The 15814-nt window shown below is 41.8% G+C and overlaps 1 protein-coding gene and 1 long non-coding RNA gene across 3 annotated transcripts in view; one reads left to right on the forward strand and one right to left on the reverse strand.

The window, feature by feature from the left end:
• Positions 1-14607, forward strand: part of THADA (THADA armadillo repeat containing) — a 161167-nt gene extending 146560 nt beyond the window's left edge. The window contains exons 37-38 of one of the 2 annotated variants that reach the window (XM_035321143.1): positions 11940-12106; positions 13258-14607. In XM_035321143.1, coding sequence (XP_035177034.1) covers positions 11940-12106; positions 13258-13596 — 506 coding nt within the window. In that variant the 3' untranslated portion in view covers positions 13597-14607. Of the gene's footprint in view, positions 1-11939; positions 12107-13257 lie in introns of those variants that run through there. The other variant, XM_035321144.1, reaches the window with a different exon arrangement.
• On the reverse strand, positions 3635-8681 carry LOC118163956. Its single transcript, XR_004749269.1, has 2 exons — positions 6987-8681; positions 3635-3965 (listed from the first exon to the last, which is right to left on the reverse strand). It is a non-coding gene; the product is annotated as an uncharacterized LOC118163956 (long non-coding RNA).
• Positions 14608-15814: the final 1207 nt, after the last annotated feature.

The following is a 15814-nucleotide window of genomic DNA, read 5'->3' on the forward strand; positions in this document are numbered from 1 at the left end:
CAGAAGGACCCTGCGGTTGTCGCTGGGGGCAGCCATGGTTCAGGCTTCTTAATGTGCTTGAAATGAAAACTCCTGTGCTTTCAGTAATACCTGTGGGTGGTCAACAAATACGAGAAATGTGCTGTCATTTCTGGTTAGGGAAGGGAAAACGGTTAATCAGAAAAAAATTCTGTGGGGTGTTGAAACAGTTGATCTGAACTGCTGAGAGTAAGGGAGCTGGAGCTGGATCCCCGGTCTGGTTAGGTGAGGAGCCGCCTTCTTGCCAGTGTGAGAGGAGGACGTAAAGGAGGAGAAAGATCTTCAATGAAAATTGTGGTGAGAGGAGGCTGGACTGGGTCCAGCAGAAGAAGAATGTAGGGAATAAGACAGAGGAACTTTCCTGCACTATGGGAGATAGTGTGACTGGAGGTGGTTAAGAGGCTGAGTGTCAAGCCCTGAGCTTTCAAAAGAAAATAAGAACTTCACCAGCCAAGATAAGTAGAACTGTGTTGAGATACTGTGGGGTCTGCTGACAAGGATTAGATAGAAGACATGGGAGCAGCACTGTCCGTACATCCCACATCTCCTGCGATGTTACCATTTCCTCTTACTCCGTTAGTTTCCAGCTGCAGATGTCTGAGCAGTCAGCCTTGTGGTACCACTGTTTCTCTGACTCACGAGCTTCAATATAATGTCATATTATTTGGATAAGGTACAGATTTCTTTTTCTGTTTTGAAATTTGGAAAATTACAGATGTACGTTGCTATCTTTTGCCTTTCCCTAGGCTGAGTATTAGTAAGATGTGAGATTACAAAACCACATATAAAAAAAAATAGGAAATGCAACCTTAATTAATATGTGCTGCATGTACTAGGCAGCAGGGATTAGCTACCTTATCACAGGGTGTTTTTTCATTTGATTGTTTTGTTGTTTTTGTTTTGGTGTTTTTTCCCCCTTTTTCTGTTTCCTCAGGAAGTTCTTATTCAGTAGGAAAGACAGATTTGCTCAAGTGATGAATCAGGAACATACAGATGGGAAATACCTCTAACAGTATTACCTCACTTGCAAAACTGAAAGTGATCAAGTAAGACAGGATCATAAGAAGGAACATGCCAAAGCCATTTAGTGTTGCTCTTGTGATTTGCATCGTATCCCTGCCTCTCCCAGAGAGCTGTTTTGTGCAGGTAAGCAAGTCACTTCAACCAGAGTTTGGAAAGGAGGTCACTAGTTTGCTGAGTGCTCAGCAAGATACCTTGGAGGCATGATTTGCAGGAGTTCAGAGCATATACAGCAGAAGCCAGAGGCAAATGCATTTCAAATATTAAAATGTGGGATGCTGAATACTCAGAAAACAGGTCATGATGTCTCAGGTTGGACATCTAAAAGCAGTCAAGATTTTTTAATCTTAATCTTCGTGTCTCTCCTCTCCGTCGGCAGAATACAGATAGTGCCATTTCTTCTTTCCATGGACATCATACAAATGCAAGTGACTTGGGAAGTAAGTACTCCATGTAATGACGAATGAATGAGAGTCACATGCTAGTTAGCCATTCTGTCTTCCTCGCCTGGTTGGACTATTTAGAAATATGTGGGATGAGAAAGGTTCAAAGCCATGTGTTAAATGAGGAGACAATAGAAAGAGGTTTCTTCCCAGTGACTGGGTATTCCCTGGTGTTGCGCAGTTCATATCTCTGTTCATATGCAAGACATTTTTTTCTTGTTATCTTGTGCAAGGAGTGCTTCTTTTCAGAGTATATCAGTATATTGGGGAGAGCGCTCAGCATTATCTCAGTTCCCTCTCAGCTGAAGAGACAGAAAGGAATTCCTCAAAGGACTTTGAAGGAAGTGGAAAAGACAAACGTAAAATCTGTTCTAGACAAGTCTATTTGTATCTTTGTTAGACTTTCCACTGAAGAACTCAGATTACTGATGGAATACTATTCATCAGTCATGGAGTCTGTGTATATATTCACATTGTATGCAGGACCAAGCAGTTCCTGCTCCTCCTGTAAATTCACTTGTAAGAAAATCTCACAGTGATTCATGCAAGTCATGTTACGATTTAATGATCACCTGAGTGTGTCAAGGCCCTGAAGTGGTGGTGTGGCTGATGAAGGTGCAGGTGAAGTTGCAGGTAGCCACCCCACCGATGTCTGGGATAGGGACGTGACAGCTAGCAGTTTGCTAGCAAGTCTTGAGCTAGTTGTTACTTACCTGAGTGCAGTTGTTGGAGCCTAAATTGGAGGTGTAAGTAGGCCAAAAGATTTCCAGAGAGGTGTGGGCATGCCTGTATAAAGAAAGGGAAATGTCCTGGGTTGCGGAAGCTGCAAAGTCCAGATATTGTGTAGGAGGCAAGAGTTGTGTGAAAGAAAAATGTTTCTTGCTTAAGGTGAAATTTGAACATCATCTTGGTAATTGTCTCAGTCCTGAAACTACAATGTCCTGATACTACAATGGCTACGCTAGTGTGATTAGGATCAGGAAGCCTTTGTGTTGACGTGGAGGAGTGAGGAGTAAATGAAAAGCTTCATTTTGCTGTGATACATCTGAAAGGAAGCCTTGAAACCAACACACTCTCAGATGAAATCATTGGTGCGTCATCTTGCCTTTGTGAATGGCACGCAGATCTCTGGACTGGATGCTGTTTAAATTTTTTTCTGAGTTGTGTATTTTCTATTCAGGATTGAGACATGCAGCTGTGCCTATAATTTGTCTGTCAGACACCTGCAGGAGAGCTTCTAAGCGGCATGTAAGCTCTCAGCGCCGGTAGCTTTGGGCAGATAGCTCCTGGTAGAGCTGACGGGCACATGGCGCATGTGCCCTAGCAGCAGCGTTTCTGCATCTCTTCTAGTGCTGCTTACAGAGGTTAGCTGAACTGGGAGATCGTCTGAGGCTCCCGGGCCTGATAGAAGGTGGCAACTTCTTCCTTGGGATGGACTGAAAGATGCCCCATGATCATAGAGGAGCCTTTAAGTCTTTCGAAGTTGTGGGTCTGTACTAGCCTAGGAGCTGGAGGGGAGCTTTTGAAAGGAAGAACCCTGGCAACAACAGCCTGTCTGTAGACCACAGCTTCTATAGCCAGGCAGGGTTTCTTCAACAGGATGCCAGCAAACTATGTAACAGCAGATCCTATAGACTGCATGGAGAGCTACTTGTAAGCAGGCATTAGAAGGCATTTGGATCTTGACAGGGAAAGAAAGAACGTCCTCCCTCATCTGTTACTCATGCTCTTGCAGTGTGAATGAATTTGAAGTTAGGATATTTTCTAACGCAAGGGTGTGTTCACAAACTTAATGATAGTATTATGGGATTGTGTATGTGTATGAAGATGCCAGCAAAAAGGTAAAAATAATACTGCTTGTGAGCTGTTCTCTACACACAAGTTTCATCCCTTTGTCTTACTCAGCTGTTGTCTGTCTGCACTATGTATATTGGAAGGGTTTGATGCAAGGGTTCTTTTCATCAGGTCTTTGTGTAGTGAACGGTGTCTCTGGGGTTTTGCACTTTTAAGTATATACTCTTAGATGCTGAGAAAACACATTGGTTTAGAGAACTGGCCATCAAAGAAGATGAGCGTATATCATGAACCTTTTTGACAAAAATTATTCTATGTAAGATTTATGGCACTTTCCATAAGAATAATCTTAGAGTCAGTTCCTTTCAAATGTCATCCTTTTTAATAAGTGAAATTAAACAAAAATAAAAATGAAATGTAAATCATCTTTACTTAAAAACAGCCTCTCCCCATACTATTTAATAATAAGGTGTCAATCAGTACAGACATGAAGACTGAATTGCTGAGGTTCCCATCTTACTTTTTGTTCCTCTGCTCATAAACATGTAGATTTGGTAAATGGCATGTACTCCTCAGATGTTTTGTAGTCAGTTGGCAAGGGTCTTCTCTACTCAGACGTGCTTAATAGCTACAGCTTACTTAGAGCAATATGCGTTACTCTGCATTGTCCCACCCTTTAGCACAGAACTGCTGGAAGAAAGACACAGCATACTGATGCAAGTTAACATGCAGACGAAAACGTAGAACAAGGTCAAAGCACGCTGTAACCTAAGTGGTCTTGAGTAGTTCATTTTTTTTCCCTATGTTTATTTGAAAAATTTCCAAAAAGCTAAAATTACTCTAAATTCAAGTAAACCAAGTGAGCAGTTTGCTTAGTAGTTTTCAGCAGCTGCAGCAAGCCTGCAGTTTGAACAAGGGATAGTGTAACACCAAAAATTAAGTATGGTGTTGCATCAGTGCTTACATGTAGAAATACAGAGCATTTTTAGGCCTGTATTTGCGTCTAGCAAAAAAACTCCACTGATATAACTTCAGTATTTCATATCACTTAGTTTAATTAAAGAAAAAGGAGGGAGAACTACTTCATTAAAACTCATGATTCTTAGAAAGATTTGTTGGGTTGTATAGTATTTGTTAAAATCACTGGCTTTTGCATCAGGAACTTAATATTGCTTCTTTTTAAAGAATTACATTTTATAAAAATGTGTAATCACTGTGGCTTCTTACTTTTGTATTCTCAAATTTATTTCCACACCTTACAAGTTATTGTCAGCCCTCTTATACAATGCTGGATCATCACATGGGTGAAGGGACTGTTTGCTTTGTAGAATACAATGCCACTAATTAAAGTTGAAAGTGAATGGACTGAATTAGAATCAGCTCATCCATCAAGGACTGGCTACTGATTATTTACTGAGAGTGCTTCATTTAGCTCTATTAATTACACAGTGGCACCGTTACATAAAGGTTATGAGTTGTTATGGTCCTGAAAATTAAGAAAGAACACACGAAAGGTAAGTGTTGTATGTGCTCAGCCCGGGAGTCCGAAAGTGGTCAATGTTAAATGGAGTGTTCATGTGAATAATATATTAAGTGTTTTTTTTCTTATCAGCATGTTAATTGCAATTGAGTAAACAGGGCAGCAGCTTACAGATCTTGATAGGCTCCTTATGCAAGCTGTGATGGCAGTGGCTGTGACACACAGTAAAGAAGGAAAGCCTGCCTTTTCGTTACTGCTTTAAAAATATTTTTATGTATTTGAATGTAACCTTGAATTATATTGGGTTTCAGGCACTGCGGAGAGAATTTTAGCTACAGTCTCTTAAATCGATTACCCACACTTTCCGCGCTCCTTTATCCCTTCAATAATGAACCTTTTGCCACTGATCTCCAGACACTACAGTCCCAGCTATGTTACAGACTGGCCTCCCATGTTCCTGCAGCACAGCTGTAACACACATCTCAGTCACATCTGGTAATCTTCCTCAGTGTTAAGTAAAAAGTTCCTCTCTTGGAACACGCCAATAACAAGAGACTTCAGCCATATATTTAGTTCTAGCAACACTAATTTAGAAACTGGGAGTATACATCTTCATTTATCCAACACTTACCTAATTTGAGTTAAACGTATTCGTATTCTCACTGGCAATGTTCTAAACAATTAGCTGAAGAATAATAATATTTTTTTTACCTTTTCAAAAGCCAAGTTCTGTGGGTTTATGCAGGGGGTATTGTTTTTTTGCTGTTTAAATTGGAGCGTGCCTTTGGGGGGCAGGGGGCATGTTTCTGAAAAAGCGGTAATGCAAGTGGTAAAGTCCAAATGCTCATTTCCTGTGAAAGATCTGTGAGCTGTGGTTGTTTTGTAATAAAACCCTTTGTGCAAAGGAGGCATGGCGTGTATGCGAAGAGCTTGTCTATACACACACATGCACATACATTTAAAAAATAATTCAGAGTTGGAAAATACTGTTCTGTTCATATTCCAAACATGGGCTTGAAAAGACGATGAATATGTTTGTGCTTTTCTGTTCAAGAAGGGGCTTTAATTTTCTGCTTGGTCCTGAGCTGTGAGTTTCCGCCATAATCAGAGATGTTATTAACTGAGATCTGTTTATAATCAAAGGCAAAGCTGAGAGCAACATTATGGCCGCTATACCCGGAGACTGCAACTATTAAGAAATTAGTTTTTGATTAGTTTGTTTTGTAATAGTGTTGTGTTTTGACATCCTGTTGCATGATGTCAGGAAGGGCCTCTTCTTAAAGTCATCCTGAAAAAGTGCGGCTGTAAAATAGATTCAGGCAAGAAAATGGAAAACAGATGAGGTAGTTGTACGTCATCTAGGGAATGATACTTCTCGAGAGGACAGAAATGATCTAATTGCCTTTGATTTTATGAAACACTATAAAAAGGAATCTGCTTATATATTAGACTTTACATAAATGGTCATTTTAAAAACTGGAAATTTTGATGTTTTTAACTTAAACTGACACAGTGCAGTGAGCAAGCACCCTTTCAAATAGTTATCTGAGAGCTATCTGGAGGCCCCAGTTAGCATTTTTGCTTTGTTGTTGCTGTTCTACCTATCAGTTGTCCTTTTTCAATCTCTAGAGGCTGAGTGGGAATGAACGCCCCCTTACTTTCCATCCCTGCCACTGCCTTTCTTTTTTCCAGTTGTTTTCGTGGTGGCCAGACACTTGTGTGCTACACTGCTGCAGAGCTGCACGATTCCCATCTAAGTCCAATTAGAAAACACGATCAGGTGATCTCAACATAAGAAATGTGGTTTCCAACCTTGCTTTATTTACCAGTTTATGCAGCTCTTAGGATGGGCCAGTGGCATTTGTTTATGTATTTATTTTAATCTTAAGACTTTTTAAGGTTTGGGAAATCCATGTGCATATATCTGCAGCTGTGTCTCACTTGGTTCTCTTTTACTTGATATGTCAAGAATGAGGGGTACACTTGATTATTACTTAACACCAAAATGAACACTTTGAATGCTAGCAAAACTAAGTATTGATGAAATAGCTGAAAGTTTCCATTTGCAAATCTGATCTTACAGGTATTTAAAACTGATCTCTTGCTGACATTCATCATCTTGTTTAGGTGATGTATCAGCCTGAGATTAATCCCCAGTTTTGCCAAGCAAAACTTTGAGCTTTCGTGGGTGTAGATGTGCATGCTTGTCTCTGAAGCAAGAGTATTGTTACCGTACTTCACCAGGGTGTTACGAGGTACTGCACTGATAGTGATGCAGCAGGGGGTATACCTAGGTAGGTAGGCAGCACTTTGTGGAGGGAAAAAAAAAAAAGATTTTACCACATTAGAATATGCCGGGTCTACCTAAAATACTTCCTGTAATTTTAATGTCAATGTATCCTTTACGTTTTGCTTGCAAATATCCTCGCTGTTGGTACGCTATTTGTTGTGAGGCTTCCTCTCAGGACTATTGCACCAAGCTCCCCTGTAGTGTTTCTCTTTGCATTTGTTCTGAACACAGTGTATACATTTATACAAATTGCATTACCCTTTGTTCTAAAATTAACTTCAGTTAACAGTTTCCAATATAAAAACAATTACAAAATGGCTTCTTAAGCAAGGAATCTGTTCTGCTTTTCTCTTTTGCCTATATTTTATCACGGTTGTCGCTGAAATCTTCTGTGTATGCTCTTAATATATCCTTTCAGCTCTCCATAATATTGCTGAGAGTTTAACAGAGAACAATTGTATAGTTTGAGGACACGTAATAGGCTACTAGAAGAAATATTTACATCTGGCATGATCAAAGCTTTTGGAGTATATGAATGTGCGTGTGGGAGGTCTAATTTTTATGTGGGTGGATTAACAAAGAAGACTAAAACAGTGCAGTACTTAACCCCTTTCCCTTTATGAAAATTCACTTCCTGAAAATGAAAAAAACATGTAGTACCTGATGGTTATCTCTTGTTTTTCATTTCAAGGAGTACTATTAATTCTGCTTGTAGCTACTTGTTGGAGGCACAGAGAAAATTTCGTATTTCAGCCCTTATGATGGCTTATTTAACAAGATGCTTATCTGGCCTGTGATGTTTTCGTGTGTTGGAACTTAAAAATGTTTTTAAATTTAAAAAACAGATAAGTGATCATTTTGACACAGTCTGATAGCCTGTTGAACTGTTGTGGTGGGAGCACTGCGACACTTCCCAGCGCTTGGCAATAGCTACATCTTCAGGTTCAGTTTCTGCTGTTCTAGTTCCTGTGGCTATCAGCTGTAAGCGGCTTCCAGAAATCTGTCATTTGAAGTTTTTTTTTTTTTTCAGTTTCTTAAAATAAGTACTTATATATTATGAAAGGCTATTAATAGCCACTTGAGTCATCTCTGCTAGTATCTTGTTTACATGACTGATGGCGAAGTTTCGGGTTATGGCTGGCCTGACCTAGCAGCTTGCTGAGAGGGAGGTCTTGCTCTCTCTCTGCATTTCCCTTCTGTGCTGCAAAGGGGACACGGGACCTTCCTTTCCCCAGCTCGCAGCCTTACCAGATCTGGCTGCAGGGTGACCAGCTCCGCTTGCTAACCGAGCAGAACCCACGCACTTAGGTGCGTGCCAAATTCCTATTTTGCTATTTTGAGCGTTAGCGTACCACGTGCTCAGCAGAGTACCTGAGCTGGCTCGCGGGAAGCATCAGGAGGCCATGGCCAGGGGCTGGGGTGTGTGTGGGAGAAGCACCTGTCCTTTCTGCCCCTGGTGAACTTCAGCGTGCTCAGACCACTTTCTGAAGTCCTAGCATGAGTCATGAATGCAGTATCAACTAATCTCTAATTCGTGGCTTCTTGAAAGTCAGTCAAGTTTTACAGGCAAGCTGCGATGTGAGGTGCAGTTCTCCTCACCAATTAATACATCAGTGAGGACATGTACATTCATTTTCAGAAGGCATAACACCTTCTGTGGGAATCTTAAAAGATCATGTATGTCCTTAGAGCATCCACTGCTGTTGCTTTTAGAGCAATAGCACGTTCTCCCCTCTGAAAGCACTGTATACCTATTAAGTCACGGGTATGTACATAACTGTGCTTGCTGTTCTTTATCTAGGTTACTTTAGCACTCAAAAGCTTATGGGGTTGATGCACCTCCTTTGCATACTTGTGCCATCTTTTGTTGCCCTTGTGGCAATGGGAGTCTCCACATCAGTTCTTCAACTTTTCTAGCATCAAATATTTGTATGAACTGCAGTAATTCTTCAGCTGCCAGAGCCTGGTCTGTCATTTAATCTGGGCTGACACCTCAAGTGCCAGGAGGCCACTGGAGACCCAAGGTAGGCAGTCTGTTATCCGAATTTCTGAAGCCTCAGTTTCAGCCTTACCAAAGGGGCACTGCTTTGGTTTTTCTCTGGTCTCCACATCAGAACTGATGTGTTTGGTTGGCAGAGCAGTTCACTGGTGTCTGCAGTTCACTGGAGGTTGGTTGCTATCTTTTGGGCCAGTGCCTTGTTGAGGTTTTTCCTGCTTTCCTGTGTGTTAGACCTCCTCTATATGTTGTTACTTGTGTAATTTTTATCTTGTCCTCTTTGGAGGGGGGGGACCTTACAATTTATTTTGTTGGAACACAAGGATTCCCTACAAGCTTGCCATGCTTTGTGACCACAGAGCAGCCTTTCATTCTGCGTTGTGCTGTTGAAAAACTATTAGCAAGCAAGTTCAATCTGAGCATCGCTTGTTTTGCTACCTCATCAGTTTTCAGTGTTTTCACCTAATAACAGACTTCAGAGGCCCCAGTGTATGTTTTGGTGCATTTACTCAGGAGCCCAGTGTTCTTATCCACAAAGACCACACGATTTTGTTTGCGATTCAGGAGTCTAAATCTTAAAAATGAAAAAAATGCCCCAGAAATGGCAGATATTTTAGATGTGTGCAGTTTGCAGTTATATCTATAATCAGTCCTCCACAGCAACAGCTAGCTTTGGGAAGACAGCAGTGGGATATGACATGTTTGGGTTTTAGCTCCCAGCATCACTTAATTTGCTAAATACTCGAAGACAGATCGAATGACACAAGCAAGGGACGTTACATAAATATTGGCAACCACAGGCATTCAGTAATCATCTGTAAAACTCTGAAGGATCATCAGAATTCAGAAGAACTTTTCTGAAAATGTTGTGTCCCCAGCTCAGGGACTGCCAGCATTTCTGAGGGGTGCAGGTGCCCACAGCACTTGAATGAAGTTGTGTTTCTGCCCGGGCCTGAGCAAATCAAACCACAGAGCACAAACATTGTACTTGTCCTTTAGAGTAGCAGACGCATTCAAAGTAGGGCACCGCAACAGAGAAAGCAAGCTTGGGGGGGCGGGTAAAAGTCTTGGAAAGAACCATCAGCAAAAACACCTAAAATAAATGGTGTGGGGACGTCGCGCCACGCTCCCCTGCAAAATCTCCCTCCCTGACAAAATTGAGGGATGTTACAGTGCTAAGTCTTGACATGAAGAAAACAGACCTGAATATTTAATTTTACTGTCTACCAGAGACAAACTGCATATGTAATGTTATTAGTGTCACCGAGAGATTGACTGCCTACCTTCCTGTTGCTTGTTCAAGGAGATTTCCATTTACCCTCGTCTAACTCTAAGATAAAGAAGGGACCATCTGTTCTTTTTCCTTCACTCCCTCCTTTATTACAGTCCATGGTTCTCGTAGTCTCAAATCCTAATTCGTCCTCCCTGATGTCCTCCATACCTTGCCAGGTCCTAAGCCTGTTCTGCCTTCAGTTGTTTCTTGTTCTTCCTTATTCGTTGGCATGCCTATTTCCCTAGTTCTGGTATGCAGGCCATGTTTTACTGTACATTGTTCTTCTGTGCCAGTACTCCAGAAAATCTGCAGCTGGCACAGGGAGTAGGCAGTGTTGCACAGCAGAGGTGTGAGGGGTGGGTGGTTGGCGCTGGACTGCGCTGCTGTACCTCTTGCATGTCGGTGGTGGTTTTCCTTTGTGAGAAATGTTCACGGACCCTCCGACACAAAAAGTAAGGTCAGCCTTCCATGTCTGTATCGATTTTTCTGAATAATTCTGGCTCTGCTGTGTTTCCTGCTCAGAAAAGATAGTCTTCAAGGATGATGTGTCTGGATGACATGTCCTTGCTACTTAGAAGTAATAAGACCCTTCCGTGAACAGCTGGTTTTTGCTGGTGACTGTGGACACAAGGGTAAATTTTGCCCAAATCCATTTTATACTAACAGGAATTTTACAGGGACTTGTTCATTAGTGCTCCTCCTCCAGTCCTCTTCCTTCATGCCCATTAAAAAAAAAAATAAAGGAAAAATGACATTAATATTACCACTGGAGAAACTTGGATTGGTGAAGGCAACTGTTGGATCTGAACGCAAACAAGGCTGCTGGCATTTTTATGTACTCCATTATTGAGAACAGGCCTAGGAACCACATAGTTAAAACATCATCTGCACAAATGAGAGCAGTGGGGAGGCTTAGGGAAGAAGTTTGGTGTGGATGATGGCTTTGTGTACAGTTCTGGCATGATTTGTCCATTTCTTCAGTCCCTGGGGAAAAAACTCTAGCGGTCGATAGCAAAAACTGTATAAATAGAGCTCTGTGATGATATTGTAAGCGTTGTCTGTCTTACCCTTCTCAAATATCTTCTCTAAGCCTGTCTTGCATGCTTGATCTTTCTTATATATGCGTGCATGTATATAAATGTATAGCTTACTATATGGAGAGAGATTGCACACCAAATAATGATTCCTTTTATATGTCAACCCTTTAAAACATACAATGTGCTGTAGGCTTTGAGATCCAGTGAATCACCAGGTCACATTCACGGTATAGCTGCAGTTCTGCATAAATAGTCACCATGTAGTAGTGTCAAGACTGTCTCTGGACACATTTTTAATAGACATCTTGGTATACCTGAACCTGTGCTAAGGAATGCCACTATATGAGCAGGAAATATACTAGGCATTGGTGTTTCAATTGCTGCATGTATGATTTTGGGACTGGAAAAAAGACTCCAGGTGTTAGAGAAACAAATACTCATCTGGCATACTTGCAGTCTGATTCATCCTTCTAGATGTGTTTGTGTAAATTCAGCATCTGCTTTCAAGAAATCATTTTTGTGCTGATCTTACTTGAAAATGTTTCTGGTCTTGCTATATACCTTGTTGCATGCATTTTCTCTCAACAGAGTTTGCACTTAGGGTAGTGAATGCTCCGATGGCCTTGGACTTAGCGTTTGGCACACTGTGTGAGCTGCTTCAGCTGTGGGGGGAAGCCTGTGCTGGTGTGCCGATCTTGCTGGAGTGGCTGCTGGGAGACAGTGATCTACGACAAGGCTCGGAGACTTCAGATCTGGTAATTCTGACATCCAGCTGCTCCCTCACGTTGGGATGGCTATGCTTCTTGCGGTAGGAATAGAATGAAATGGCTAATCTGATGAAGCCATTCCCTGACGGACATTACTCCAGTATTAATTGTATTTACAATTATATATTAAAAAGTCATGTGGACAGATTTAGAATAAATAAATGGAGTTGATGTCAGTGGCCTGGCAATATCAGTATAAAATTAAAAAGACCAACAGAGATTGAAATAAATCAAGAGTTACTGAACAAATCGTTGCTGACTGCAGCTGTAACTAATTACATTCACTGGCATTGCAGATGATCGCCTGCCTTGAATCTAAAGTGCTGTTGCGGGTGCCGGGCACATCTGCATTCAAGAGCCGTGTTCCCCCAGCTGCTTGTCCAGAGACTGCAGCTACGTATTTGGTACCCTCGTGCCATCTTCATAGCACTGGTTCTATACGGCACTTAGACAGCCTCACTTACCGAAGCCATCGCCTTCAGAAGGATTATTTACGCCAAGAAAAGCTTTGCCATGTTGGTTCTGTAGAGCCTAATGCCGGACACAGCACTGTGCTACCTTTGCCTTGACAAGGCTGTAAAAATGAAAATCAGGCTAGATGGTAACGCGGAAGTAGTGGGAACAGCCACGTCTTTGGGACGTTTGTTGACAATTAATACGCACCATAAAATGTATTACGAAACTTCTCTTAAGCCCGTGGTTTACGTGTGCCTTTCTGATATTTCACTGGCTGATACCATTTTCCTTTTTCATTTAATCCACTCAAAAAGCTCCATGAGATAGCAAATTACCATGCTGGTTACAGGAGTCTCTGTGAAATACAAGACAGTTAGAGTGGAAGGCAAGCACATGTTAAGGATTAGGACTACTACTTACTTCCACTATTCCCCAAGAGCTATACCACAATTGCCTCATATTTGAGGGTAGAATTTCTTTGGCAAAGAAAGAAACTTCATATTGCATTGAAAACCTTTGAAAACGATGCAGATGATTTTTTTTTTTTTTTAGTAGTAATAAGCTGTTTGTAACAGGCTCTACTCTCTACTTCTGTTTGTATCTTTCTTATACCTTAAAATGCTTTCATGGTTATCCAGCCTACAAGTTGTTTCCTAATTGCTGTTGTTTTCCTTTTTGTTAAGGAAGAAGATGATAACCTGTTTGATAAAGGGGAAGTGAATTTTTGGGCAGAGAAGGTAACTTACGTCAGACAACTTAGTAAGCACCTTTTACGGCTTATACAAGTGACTCATCTAACCTTACCAGATCAAGGAGAACTTAATCGACTGTCCAGAAGGGCACAGGACCAAGCCCAGCTTGCTGCACACCTGATTAGAGCGCTTCCTCCAACTCCAGAATTTTTGAAAACTGCAGAATTCACAAAATTGGCTATTCAGAATGAAAGGGTATCAGTCTGCCTTAAAATGATAAATTTGCTCAAGTCTGATGAGATTTGCAAAAACGAAAGTCCAAAAAAATGAACTAAAACCAAACACCACTAAAAATTCATCCTCAGGGAACTACAGACAGTGGATTGGCAGGGGACTGAATTCTACGGATATTCAAGGAATTAAGGTATTGCTATGACGACCCCAGTAAACCTGTAACCAACTATTCATGCTAAAAAACACATTTTCCACATATGAGTCCATTGATTTATTTTTTTTTTTGGTCAGGTGTGCTGTGGGAGACCATTCCTTTTAAATGCATTTGCTAATTTCATTCAGCTGAGTATGGTTTATTGTAGCTACTGTAGGAAGTAAAGCAGCTAAACCTAATATTTTCCATTCATCCAGGTGCAGGCCACCTGTCGCTGTGTTACATTTTCTCCTGAATTTTTACCTCCTGTCTTTTAATACCAGGAAAAAACTTCTTTTTGGGGGGCTCCTTTTGACAGTTGAAATGATAATTATTAAATTGATGAGGGAAAATTTTATTTAAAGGACCTTGGATCCTTTCTTTGTCCCTGACAAATTCTAGACTACGGTTTAGATCTGACTGCATTTTTCTCTGGAGGAAGGCAAGGATCCTTACTTTGCTAGTAGCCTTGTTTTGTAGATGGAAACAGCATTAGTTACGCTTCGCATGCCTGTGTTTCCTGTAAATCAAATAACTTCTTTTGTAAAATTGCTCTCAAATGAAGTTGGCAGTGTTGAAAACAAAGCAGCTGTTCCACTTAGAGCAAAATAGTTTTGTCTTTACTTCAAAACACCTTGCTCTCCAAGCAGCCTTGAAAAAGAAGGTCCTGAGTGGTAGGACAAGGCCACCAGAGATGTGCAGGAAGTGTCCTTGTGCTACGGCGCTCTCCCTCCCAAGGTTTTGCTGTGAGCACTTGGGTAAGAGCTGTGTGGAATGTGTCCAATGCTCAACCATTTCATTGTCCGAGGTACAAAAACGTTTGTCGCACTTTGTGGATTTATTTTTCTGGGAATTTGGATTTGGCTGTGATATGAAAATGAGACATCAAAAATAAATACTTATTTTAAAAAGGATTTGTTATGTTCTTTCAGTCAAAGGCTATGATTTTACATTTGGGCATAGCCAAAACAAAGCTGTAGGTCAATATATATATATATATATACATAGATAGATAGATATATATATATATATATATATATATATATATGTAGTTACTCCAGTCTCCTTGGAGGAGCTACAGAGTTGTGTGCAATACACGACTGCTCACTTTCGGCCTTGCTGCTTGCAGCTGTACGTTAGCACAGCCTAGCTGTGCATCTGGGTGACGATGCAGCGAGCACGCAGCGCTCGGGAGGGTTGCAGGCTCTGCCGTGCTGCCGGTCTCCGGGAGGTGGCAATGCAACACAATGCAACGCAACGCAGCTTTGCAGCGAGCGGCACTCGCTGGGCTGCAGCTGGAGAACCTGTGTCAGCTCTTGGCCGGGCTCTTCATGAGGAGCGACCGTCCTGGTCTGCCTGTGGCACCCCAGTCGTGTCACCGACTCCTTGCAACAGTGTGAGTTTGGGGAGGAATCTGCTGTAAACCAAGATAAGCTATGGAGTTAAGCCTAACGAACGTGTGCAAACTGCACCAGGCTAACGCACTCTAGACAAAAACTCTTGTCTGAACAGAAGTGGAAGTACTTGCTGTAGGTTTCCAGGACTCGAGATTGCTTATATAAGTAATGCACAGTGCAACGTGAGACTTAACACAGCAAAAGGAGAACGTTAGAAGCTGAGATGGAAACTTGTTTCATAGGATATGTTATCTAACGCAATAAAGCCACGCTGTGAGCTGGCCTGGAAATTAATTTGTTGGCATCTGCGTGTAGCTCCTGGGCAAAGAGTAGCCCAGGTTATGTCTGGAAGCCGTTTCTAAGAGTAGTCAGGAGCCACACAACTGCTTGACAGCTGCCTGTTTGCTCCTGGCTTTTGGGGCTGGCGTAGCAGCAAGGCTGGCACAACAGGGAACTTTGCCGAGTACCAAAAGGACGCTTGGTTCTGTGCCCTCGGTTGTTTCTGCTGTGAGCACAAGGCTATCTGGTAGCCCTGGCTTTTCTGTTTCATTGGAACGAAGTTGTAGCGTGTGTGCACGTTTATATTGAGCGACGGGCAAATGCAGACGCAGAGCCGTGCAGCTGTAGGTCCACGGTGACCATAAAACCGAGTAACTGTTAGCCTTGAGGGCTGGGTTAATGGATGGGCGAAACGGTCCCAAGTCCAGCGCTGCTCAGCGTGCTC

This window comes from Oxyura jamaicensis, chromosome 3, assembly GCF_011077185.1.
Source record: "Oxyura jamaicensis isolate SHBP4307 breed ruddy duck chromosome 3, BPBGC_Ojam_1.0, whole genome shotgun sequence".
NCBI classification, from domain to species: Eukaryota; Metazoa; Chordata; class Aves; order Anseriformes; family Anatidae; genus Oxyura; species Oxyura jamaicensis.